General features: G+C 38.3%; 1 protein-coding gene across 1 annotated transcript; it reads right to left on the bottom strand.

Annotated features, from left to right (window-relative positions):
- Positions 1–5,741: 5,741 nt before the first annotated feature.
- Positions 5,742–7,836, bottom strand: LOC101898450 (heat shock protein 70-like). The gene has a single exon (XM_005189400.4). It carries the CDS (start codon positions 7,787–7,789, stop codon positions 5,873–5,875), a length of 1,917 nt encoding a protein of 638 aa, XP_005189457.2. The 5' UTR covers positions 7,790–7,836; the 3' UTR covers positions 5,742–5,872.
- Positions 7,837–11,979: the final 4,143 nt, after the last annotated feature.

Raw genomic sequence — 11,979 nt, 5'->3', positions numbered from 1 at the left:
TTTGAAGTAAAAGTAATGGATATGACAATTTAAATCCAAATCCAGTGGGTTAACCCTCATATATATAAACGTACTATAACCTACTTCAAGAGGATTAATTTGAAGTATATGTAATGGATATGACAATTTTAATCCAAATTCAGTGGGTTAACCCATTTATATGTAAACGTACTGTAATGCTGTGAAACACAAAATTGCTGAAAATCCTTGAAATTGGCGATTTTCCAAGGGCTATGGGAAAGTTTTTTCAAAAAACGCAAAAATTCAGAAAAATGTATGAAATTTTTATTTAAATTATTAAATAAATTAAATAAAAATTTTTATTTAAATTTTTCTTTAAATTTTTATTAAATTATTATTTATTTATTGAAGGAAACGTCCATATAATTAAAATTTTGAAGATTACTTCATGCAACCAAACTGAGCGCGATTGCGCCCCAAATGACCCATTCGCTTAGTCTAACTTTGACATACTCTTTCCAACATTTCGACCAATGTCTTACGAATGTGTCTTCCAATGCGTAAATTGAAGCGGGCTAGTCTGTAAAGACATGAGCTCCCCCACAAAAAATAGTCCAATGGCGTAGAATCGCACAATCGAGGCGGCCAATTAACCGGTCCGAACGTGAAATAAAATGTTCACCGAATCCGCGTCTGAATAAGTTTAGTGCTGTGTGGCAAGTCAAGATCTTTTATATTTTGGCAAAAAAAAAACGTTTGATATCATCTTACGTTAGCTCTTTGAAGAAGTACGGTACAATGATGCCACCAGCCCATAAATCACACCAAACTGTGTCTTTTTTGCAATGAATCTGACGAATCTTCACTCCAAAATCGATAACTTTAACATTTTACCGCTTCGTCGGGGAACACAATTTTCTTTCTTGAACTGTCTTAACAGTACACACGTTTTCATAATAATATTTCCATATTGTACAAAACTATATGGGTAATTTGCTAAATATCTGACATTCTTCTTACTAAAAATAAATCCCATTTTCATGATTAAAAGAATACGGAAACCCTGTTAGCAACGAATAATTTGCAATCCGCTTCCTATTCCCTCTGCTAATAATTTTTGCATTATAGCCGTCCCTTTCACACTTATTCAATGTTCTTATATTGTGCTGCGCCTTTGGTTTACCAACAACCGGCTCTTTTTCTGATTAGTCATTTGCCTTTCCTTCTTGTCAGTTTATTTGTCGTTACTTGAATGTTCAGTCATCTTATATTTTGTTGTCGGTTATTTTTGTATAAATGAAGAGAAAATGCGGAAAAATTAATTATAAATTCTTAAGAAGAGAAAATATGTTTCAAACATAATAATCGAGGTTTATAACGAGCAATGATGCGGCAAAAAAATTCAATTTGTCTTCTACTTTTTTAAAGACCACAATGAGCCGACCTTCTCGTGTGTTTGTGCAATTTCGTGTTGTTGTGTTGTGCCTTGTAAAGAGAGAAGTCGTAAATTGTCTATACATATTTTTGTCAAAGATCTGTAGGTGATAAATCAACAATTGTGTCATATAATAACAAAGTTAAATAATTTTTTATTGAAAAAAATGAAGCAAAAGGAAAAGTAATTTCTAATTTTTGCAAACTGCTTCTTTAAGTCTCTCACACTTGCCATCCTTCTCACACTTGTTGCACGTACCCATGCTGCGCTGCGGCTTTGGTTTATTAACAGCAGGGGTGCTCAAAAACAAATATCTCTTTTCAGTCAAATTTCTCTTTTCTTATTTAAATCAAGAACAAAAGTCATTATTTATACAAATATTTTTTATCCATTTGCTTTATAAATTATTTAGGCAAACATTCATGTTAAAAATAATTAAATTGAATCGTAAAATATAAAGAAAATCAGATTTATAATTTTCTCTTAAATTATCTCTTTTTTCTGTTCATGTTCTAGAACACGGTTTTGAGCACCGCTGTTAATAACAGCCAACACTTTTGCGATTGTGCTTCCTCTTGTTCTCATCAGTTTCTATGTCGTGATTTGAAAGCTTGGTCGTTGTGGCATTTGTCGTCAGTTATGTGTATAAAAAGAAAAAATAAGGGCAAAAATGAATTCACATGAAGAGAAAAAAGTGTTCAATTGAAACGAAAACTAACGTGGATTTAATATAATTTGCCTTTACCCTTTTTGAAAGATAACGACGTGCCGAAATTCTCGAGTGTTTGTGCAATTTCGTGTTGTTGTGTTGTGCCTTTTACAAAGAGTAGTGTTAAATTGACAATGCATTTGGAATTCGTTCATATTTTTTTATTAAAGAGATTCAGAGCCTTGTCAACAACGGTGTTAAAAAATAATAAATATTACAATTTTTCTTAAAAAAGGAAGTACAAAAAACTATTTTTTACAATCTGCCACTTTATTTTCCAGCTATTGCTATCCTTTTCGCAGTCGTTGCACGTGCCTTTGTTGTGCTGCGCCTCTGGTTTATTAACAACCGACACTTTTCTGAGTAGTCTTGCTCTTCATCTCATAATTTTATGTGTCGTTACATGAAAGCTCGGTCGTCTTCGAATTTATTGTCGGTTTTTGTGTAAAAAATGGTGAAAATGTGAAAAAATATGTATTAAAAAATCATAATTACAAGAAAATATTTTTAATTATAAATAGTATTGAGTTCATCACAAAATAATGTAGATTTAATGTCATTTTTATCTTCCGCTATTCGTGTGTGTGTGCACAACTGTTGTTGTAGTGCTGCAAATGGCGATGTCAAAATTTGTCAATGTCAACGTTTACTCCAGTCGCAAAATTCGCGCGCTTTTTGGACAAATTCAGTGTAAAATCAACAAAAGAGCCTTTCTTCTGGAAAATCTTTAATGAATTTGTGCCAAATTAACAAAATATAAGAAAAATAGTAAAAAAATATTCCCAATTGTGGTTTTTATTTATCAATATCAATGATTTGTATATGTAATGCCATGTTTACGTTAGAACTTTTTGCAAGGTTAACCTACTTTAAGAGGATTTATTTGAAGTACAAGTAATGGATATGACAATTTTAATCCAAATCCAGTGGGTTAACCCATTTATATGTAAACGTACTGTAAATGTGTGTCCATTGCTGCTGCTGTTTAAAAACTTTTTCCATTTAAAGGAGAAAAAAGGTAAGTCCCCAGTTTATTTTTTTTTTAATTTTATGTGGTACGGAAATACGAAATATGGTTTATACCATTTAAAAAAGGCAATTTTAGGAAATTATGTATTACACCGTTGGGGCTTCGCTACCCCTTTTTCCAGATTTCATTGAAATTGGAGAAATATAATATGTTCCGTGCATCAAATACATGAAAACGGCCGAAAATATATATTCGAGGTATATGCAAATATAAACCGATTTCAATACAATTTTGCAAATTTATTTGTGTTCTAAATTCCGTTACACATTCCAAATTTGTATCTGTAATAGATCAATAGATATGTGCATATAAAATTTTTTAGAGATACTTCCAAATATACAGGGTGAGATGAAAAAACTGCGACCAGCTTCAGACTGCTGTCATTTCTAAGCCACTCGTCCGACAGCTGTTATTCCAGTGACAGCTTATTATAGTTTAAAAGCGTACAAAAGCATTTTAGTGAGAATTCGTGATGGAATTCAAGCGTGATAATGTGGTTTCTTTATATTTGGCTGCCGGTAGCGTAGCCCGACGTCAAGGAAGTGGACGAAAAACAAAAACAGCAACACCAGCAGAAATGGCAAAGAAGCGACTTGATCGAAACCTGCGTCGCAGTGGCCGAAAAGTGGCTCGTGAGCTGAACATATCGCAATATTCCATTTGGCAAATATTGAAAAATAGCCTGGGATTAAGCCATTGAAATTCCATAAGGTGCAAGAACTTACACCGAAACAGAAAGAAAATAGTCTCAAAAGAGCTAAAGAGTTGCTTCCTTTGGCCGAAAGTGGTGAACTGTCGAATTTGCTCGAATTGGTCACCTTTGACACGAACTATGGCCTTCAAACGGCCAAGGAAATCGTCACACGCTGCCCGAAAGTCGCTCTGAGGTATTTTGTCTTATTCCCGGCTAAGCGCTTGTTTGAGGTGATCGACACTTTGGTATTTTTTAGTGAAACCTTGCTTTCCAAAATACTGCATCCACAATAGTCCAACGGATTGGTATTCGGAGATGTTGGTGGCCATTGTGCGCTGGAATTGAAGCGAGATACCTCATTTTGTAAGCATTCTTGAGTGGCGCGTTTTGAGTGCCTTGGTGCTGAGTCCTTTTGGAATGTCTAAGGTCTGCGGCCAAAATGTTTGCGTGTCCAAGGTATTAATATACCCTCCAGAATATTTTCGCGATAATATTCGGCATTTATTCTGATGCCACGGTAGATTAATACGAGCGGAGAGCGACCATCGGCTGTTATGGCGACCCACATCGTCACCATGGTCGGCTCTTGATTTCTGGTGGCTAATCGAAGGTGCACATTTTCAGCCGACCTCTTTGGTAAGTAAACACGATCATTTTGTTTGTTTACAAACGTCTGGACATCGAATGTTTTCTCATCGGAGAAAACCAAATTCGGCAGTTCACCACTATCGGTCAAGTGAAGCAACTCTTTACCTCTTTTGAGGTAATTCATGCTGATGTTGCTGTTTTCTTCCGTCCATTTCCTTGACGTCAGGCTACGCTACACAACAGATCTATTTACATTTAAATGCTGAAGTACTATAACAATAGCCATTTGTGGTTTTCCAGCCAAATATAAAGAAATCACAATATAATATAATAATAAGAATTCTCACCAAAATGCTTTTGTCACTGGAATAGTTTTAACAGCGGTCTGAAGTCGGTTGCAGTTTTTTTTTTTCATCTCAGCCTGTATATTCTGTCTGTTCATCTGTCGGTCTGTTGAAATCAAGACTCTTGCATTATTTAATGTAGGGCTTTGAAATTTGCCACAAATGTTTATATTTACGTTTAGGTATAGCCTCCATATAACGGTACCTCCAGATTTTCGATATTTTTTTAGGTTTCTGACAAATTTCCCTACCAAATTAGATGACACTTGGCAATTGGTGTTCTCGTTAGGTCTTTCCTTGGAAAAAATGTTCGATTCAGGTCCACCAATAGGTACAGCTCAATATAACAATTTCTCCAAATTTTCGGTATTTCTGTCTGTCCATCTTTCGGTTATTGTAAATCTAGAGCTTATTTATCTAGAGCTTTGAAGTTTGACAAAACCGTTTAAATTATATGCAGACTGATAAAATGGGCTATATGGTCCACGTTTAAGTATAGCCTGCATATAAGGGTTCCTTTAGATTTTCGGTATATTAAAGGTTTCTGACATAATTTCTAACCATATTAGATGAAACTCGCGAATCTCTCGTTAGGTATCTCCTTGCAAGGAATGTTCGATTCAGGTCCACTAATAGGTATAGATTTCTGCCACAATTTTCAACCAAATTTAATGATAATATGGGTCTCGCTATTTGGGTTATTTTTATATTTTAATTCAAATGCATTGATATTCGATATTCTACTCTTTTCTTTATATAATTGAACTTTGATAAACTAGTAGATGGAGAGTATAAAAAGTTCGGCCCGGTGCCGTCATTACGCCTTAACCCCCGATATTTTGGTATTCGGGGACTGATAAAGTTCCTTTTCTATAAAAGTCCTCGAAAAAATAAAACCATTCCCTCTACAAATTCATAAAACTCATAAATTTATCGTTTTAACATAAAACATTTATTTATTTTCACTTTATTTCAAACAAAATGATTTTGAAATAAATTAAATTGGTTATTCTACTTAAAGTATAGTTTTAAATAAAATCACAAGAATGGAAGTATGACAATGGCAATGAGACATAAACTTCTACGATAACATAACAAAAATCGAATGTATTTAATCGACTTCGTCTACAGTTGGACCCGCACGGCCACCACCAAATCCTCCTGCCTGTTGACCACATGATGCAGCACTTGGACCACCACCGCCATGCAATTTTGTCATGATGGGCGTACAGATCTTACTGATCTCTTTCATTTTATCCTCATATTCTTCGCGTTCGGCCATAGTATTGGCATCCAGCCATTTGATGGTATCATCACATGCTCGCAAAGTCTCAGCTTTCTCTTGGGCCGAAATCTTGTCTCCGCTGGCCTGATCCAAGGCCTGCTTCACACCAAACACATAGCTTTCCAAATTGTTGCGGGCAGCAATCTTGTTGCGTTGATTTTCATCTTCGGCGGCATATTTCTCGGCCTCATTAACCATTCTGTCGATTTCCGCCTGCGACAGACGTCCTTTGTCATTTTTGATGGTAATATTTTTAGCATTTCCAGAACTCATTTCCTTGGCCGAGACATTGAGAATTCCGTTGGCATCCAAATCGAACGTTACCTCAATTTGGGGTACACCACGTGGAGCTGGTGGTATGCCGGACAAGTCAAAGGTACCCAAGCGGTTGTTATCCTTAGTCATGACACGTTCACCCTCGTACACCTGAATGGTGACCCCGGTCTGATTATCCGAATAGGTGGAGAAGGTTTGCGTCTGTTTGCATGGTATGCGTGAGTTGCGTTCAATAATCTTGGCCATTACACCGCCAGCCGTTTCAATACCCAACGAGAGGGGAGCCACATCCACCAGCAAAACATCTTGTATGGCACTGCTCTTGTCACCACTCAATATGGCTGCCTGGATGGCTGCACCATAGGCCACAGCTTCGTCGGGATTAATGGACAAATTCAATGTCTTGCCACAGAAGAATTGTTGCAACAAATTCTGGACCTTTGGTATGCGTGTAGAACCACCAACCAAGACAATATCATGGATTTGATTCTTATCCATTTTGGCATCGTTGAGAGCCTTTTCCACCGGCTGCAGTGTTTGACGGAATAGATCGGCACATAACTCCTCAAAACGGGCCCGACTTACTTTGGTGTAATAATCAATGCCATCGAATAGGGCATCAATTTCAATGGTGGCCTCAGTGCTTGAAGACAGTGTGCGTTTGGCCCTCTCCGCAGCAGTTCTAAGCCGGCGCAAAGCCCTGGGATTGGAACGTAGATCTTTCTTGTATTTCCTCTTGAATTCATCGGCCAAATGGTTGACCAGACGATTGTCGAAGTCTTCACCACCCAAATGGGTATCACCGGCCGTGGCTCGCACCTCAAACAAGGAGCCCTCATCAATGGTCAGAATCGAGACATCAAAGGTACCACCACCCAAATCGAAAATCAACACATTGCGTTCTCCTTTCAGATTTTTGTCGAGGCCATAAGCCAAGGCGGCAGCTGTGGGCTCGTTAATGATTCTCAGAACATTCAAACCTGCAATGCGCCCAGCATCTTTGGTGGCCTGCCTCTGGGAATCATTGAAATAGGCCGGCACCGTGATCACCGCATCACTTACACTTTGTCCTAGATACGCCTCAGCAGTCTCCTTCATTTTCGTCAACACCATTGAGCTAATCTCCTCGGGAGCAAAACGTTTCTGTTCCCCTTTGAATTCCACACAGATCTTGGGTTTGCCGCAATCGCTCACCACCTTGAAGGGCCAATGTTTAATGTCTTCCATAATTTTTGGGTCATCATATTTGCGGCCAATCAAACGTTTGGCATCGAAGACGGTGTTTCTTGGATTCATGGCTACCTGATTTTTGGCAGCATCACCAATCAAACGCTCCGAATCGGTAAAGGCCACATAGCTGGGTGTGGTGCGATTGCCCTGGTCATTTGCAATGATTTCCACTTTGCCATGTTGGAAGATACCAACGCAGGAGTACGTTGTGCCCAAATCAATACCAACTGCTACCATTTTTATTTTTGTTCTGTGATTTCTCTTTCGAATTCAATGACTAGCCTCTGTATCAGTTTAAATTATTTCCTTGAGGCTTTTGAATACTTCTTCTTTTTTAACTTGTTCTTGTTCCTTGGTAGGACTTCTTTTTCTTTTGAACTAACGATTTGTTGTCTTTTAAAACGGCTTTTTCCGCTTAATATTTTCTTTCGGTTTTATATCGCTTTGTTAACGCTTTGAATTGTACTTTTGTACTAATGCCGCAGAGAACTTTGCGCCGACTATTTATACAAAATCCGACCACCAATCGTATTTTCCAGATACTCTTCGACGAATTTGGCTGAATTTTCGAGATACATTTTGTTGAAAAAAGAGAGAAATACAAGAGTAAGGACATTGGGCGACACTCAATGCATTGGGGTGGGAATGCATGGGAACTGAGAGGCAATTTTAAAATCGCTGCATGAATGTTGTGTGTCTAAGAGTATAGCTACACTAGTGATAAAATATTTAGCACAAATAGCACCCACAGAAGCAGAACTTTAAAAAGTCCTTCTATTTATAAAAGAAGTTGACAAATTCTTTTATAGGAAAAGGTCATTGATCTGAAGCAACAAACTCCAGTACAGACTTCTTGACTCTATCCATCTCTAGAAGAACTCTTCTGTTAATAGAAAATCGAATTAAAACCCGATTTTTTTTTCGATTGACGACCTGTAGATCGTTTTCTATTTATAAAACTCCAGGAAAGCTTTTTCCTCTATAAAGCATCCTATATCGAGGATCCCAATAAATCATCATTAAATGACCTTATGTTAATAACCAGAAAAACCAGGTGTGCCGAACTTTTTTTTACCTTCAAAATACCATTGTGTGGGGGCCATACCTATATTGAATATTTATTCGAGAGAAGTTAATCTACGTACAATCCCGATATATAAAATTTCACCTGAATCTGTTGGAAATCGCGACTGAAAATCAGGAGGTACCGTTGCATGAGGAGTTATACTACCAACAAACCACAAAAAAAAAAAATACCCTCCACCATTTGGCGAGACGAGGACCTGGATACGCAATTTTTTGTCATAGGCTGTAGTACCCATTAGACCCCTCAAAAACGAAGAATCGAGAATCTGAATGAGGCGTAGAGAAGTTAGTAGGTTTGCATCCACGGTGTAATCAGCGTGTTGTCCTTAGCCATTTTAGTCTACTGGCTAACTGAAGAATGACCGCTGGCTCGATGTCGGAGATGGAGGACAAGTCTGGCAGAATTTGCTTACCCAGTAACCTCTATTCCACCCCTATAAGAGTTGGCCAGTGGCAGAGTAAGTGCTCCACCGTCTCAGTTTCCTCCTCGTCCGGACAAAGCCTCCAGTATTCAGTGTCGTCAACACCCCCCCCCCCCTTTTGGATGTCATGGCCTTTATATTGCAGTGTCCTGCAATTAGGCCCACCACAAGCTTCAAGTCCAGCTTCATCATGGATATGAGTGACCTCGATCTCCTTTCGGAGTTCACCGGCCAAATCTTTTTGGAGACATTACATTCCCTTCCAGTTAGTCAGTTCTGTTGAAATCTTCCAAGATAATGCTTATGCAGTACTTGGAAGAAGTGGCATAAGGATGGCTTCACTGAGCTCTCAATCTCTAGATCTACTGACTCAGATCCACGTCTGGCCAATTCATCCGCCGATTCATTGCCATATATGTTGCAGTGTCCAGGGACCCAACAGAGTTTGACAAACGATTTAACCTTTTCCATTCCTGCATTCCCGAACTGCCATAGATTTGAGTGTAAATGAATTTAGAGCCTTCAGGGCCGCTTGACTATCGACATTCATTGATTCTATTTGCCAGGTGCTCTATGGCCTTCATGACAGCAAAGATTTCTGCCTGAAAGTAGTTACAGTCGTTGTTTAGACTTTCACAGTAGACTCCTGCTCCCGTCCCACTTTCCACCTTTGACCCATCAGTATAGACAGCTATGCCGTTTAAAGGTGGAGTGTCGCGAGTCCAGATGTCTCTGTTAGGTATATGGATATCATTTAGTTCAAAGCTTTGCCTAGGTGATATATAATCGCTAGCTATAGCCTGATTTCCTATGCCCGCCACATACTTGAAAAGGCCGGAGTATCCAAAGGGCTGAATTCGCCATTGTCCCAGTTCATTGAGTCGCAGGGCAAACCTAGCAGCTTGTTCCTATACAAATAAACCTGACGGTTTTAAGTTGAGTAGGTTGTCTAGTGCGGATTGGGGCGTGCTTCTAAACGCGCCTGTAATTAGTAGCGATGCAACTCTTTGGACCTTATCAATGCTTTTACCGAAGGCAGTTTTTTCACCAAGCAAGCCCTCCTTAGGTTAGAATTGGTCGGACGACTGACTCATATAACTATTTGATTTTGTGAGGTTAGAGTCCCCAGCTTTTTCCTATTGAGTTTTTGCGGGAATAAAGTGCAATTAAGCCCTTCTTCGCCTTCTCCTCGATGTTCCTCTCCCAGCTTAGTTTCTGGTCTAGGACGGTACCGAGATATTTGGCTTCCGAAGAAAGGCTTAGCATAACACCATTAAGTATTGGTAGCGAAAAGTGTGGGATCCTTCCTTGTGAAGAGTACTAGCTCTGTTTTTGATGGGTTCACGGCAAATCCATTGCAGCGAGCCCATCTGGAGAGTTTAACTAGAGCTCCCTGCATAAGATCTGAAACAATTTGAGGGAATTTCCCAGCAATCGTCGACGGAAGGCACGACCTTTGTTCCAGTTCGATTAGAAAGGCATTTATCACCAAAAGCCAGAGTAGTGGTAACAGAACCCCTCCTTGCGGGGGGATGGTGGAGGGTATAAATAAAGCTGATATGGCTGAAAATAGGCGTTAAAATCTTTGAAACACCAAAAATCGCAAGGAACCTTTTCATACAGGAAATCCACCCGTAACCCGAAATATAAAATAATTTTGTTTGGATTAGAATTTCATTTGTTTGGAAATTCGGTGCCTTCACAACAAGTCTACATTTTTATCTCTCAAGCTCTACCTTAGAGTCGGGTTTTCCTTTAAAGCACCAGCTGCTATCTATAGGTGTTTTTCCCTTTGGCAGGTTAGTAATTTCCAAAGTTTTATTTTCTAATAAAGCTGCTAGTCCTTCATCCATTGCTGTTACTTGTTATACCCTCCATCATACATAGTATGAAGGGTATATTAAATTCGACATTCCGTTTGTAACTCATCGAAATAATAATTTTAGAGATAACAAAGTATATATATTCTTGATCAGGGTAAAATTATAATACGATTTAGACCTGTCCTTACAAAGAAGCTAGCCGATGACTTAAGCTAGTAAAAAAGTTGTAATTTCGGCCGAGTTTCCTCCACCATTTGCAAGGAATAAAAGAAAAAAAAAACAATAAAATCCGTTAAAAAATTATGTTAAAATCCTAAAAATGCCGAATGTAGCTGTTATTTTAGGGTCTATACGACGACATGGACCTGCATAGGTAACATTTGTCCTAAGCCATTACAATACGAAGGCATGGACCTGCAAAGGCAATTTTCTGTCAGAGGTTGTACTATCCATTACGAACTTCAAATACCAAATTTGAAACAATTCCGGTGAAGAAATTTGCTAAAATCATCAAAATACAGAATATCGGGAGGTACCGTTATATGGGGGCTATACGAAGACGTGGACCTGCACAAACAATTTTTTGTCTTAGGCTGTAGTATCCATTATGAACTTCAAATACCAAATTTAAAACAATTCCGGTGAATAATGTCGATAAAATCATTAAAATACCGAAGATCGGGAGGTACCGTTATATGGGGCCTATACGAAAACGTGGACCTACATGGCCCATACCAAAAGTCCTGCAGACATAATATACATTTAAGTAAAATTTTATCAATCTACTTCATTTCGTTCGTTAGCTAGAGTTATTTCCACAGACGTACGACATACAGTATTTTTTGCTTACCTGCACAATCAAAAATTGCACGACATCTTGTGCAGCAATGCCCAAAATGCAGGTAGCTTCATTGCATTTATCTGCACAATGAAACAGGTATCTTTAATTTTACTTACGTGCACAAAAAGTGCAGTTATCTTTAATTTTCTATTCGTGCACAAGAAAGCAGCAGCAGCATAACCATCTTTTAGTGTGGGAGAGGAAGCGAGAATATGTTTTTATTGCATGCTCTTTTCTTGTGTTGTTATTGTTTTT

Source organism: Musca domestica, unplaced genomic scaffold, assembly GCF_030504385.1.
Source record: "Musca domestica strain aabys unplaced genomic scaffold, Musca_domestica.polishedcontigs.V.1.1 1, whole genome shotgun sequence".
Lineage (NCBI taxonomy): Eukaryota > Metazoa > Arthropoda > Insecta > Diptera > Muscidae > Musca > Musca domestica.
The sequence above is the reverse complement of the archived record's forward strand: the minus strand, read 5'-3'. Positions and strand labels throughout refer to the sequence as shown.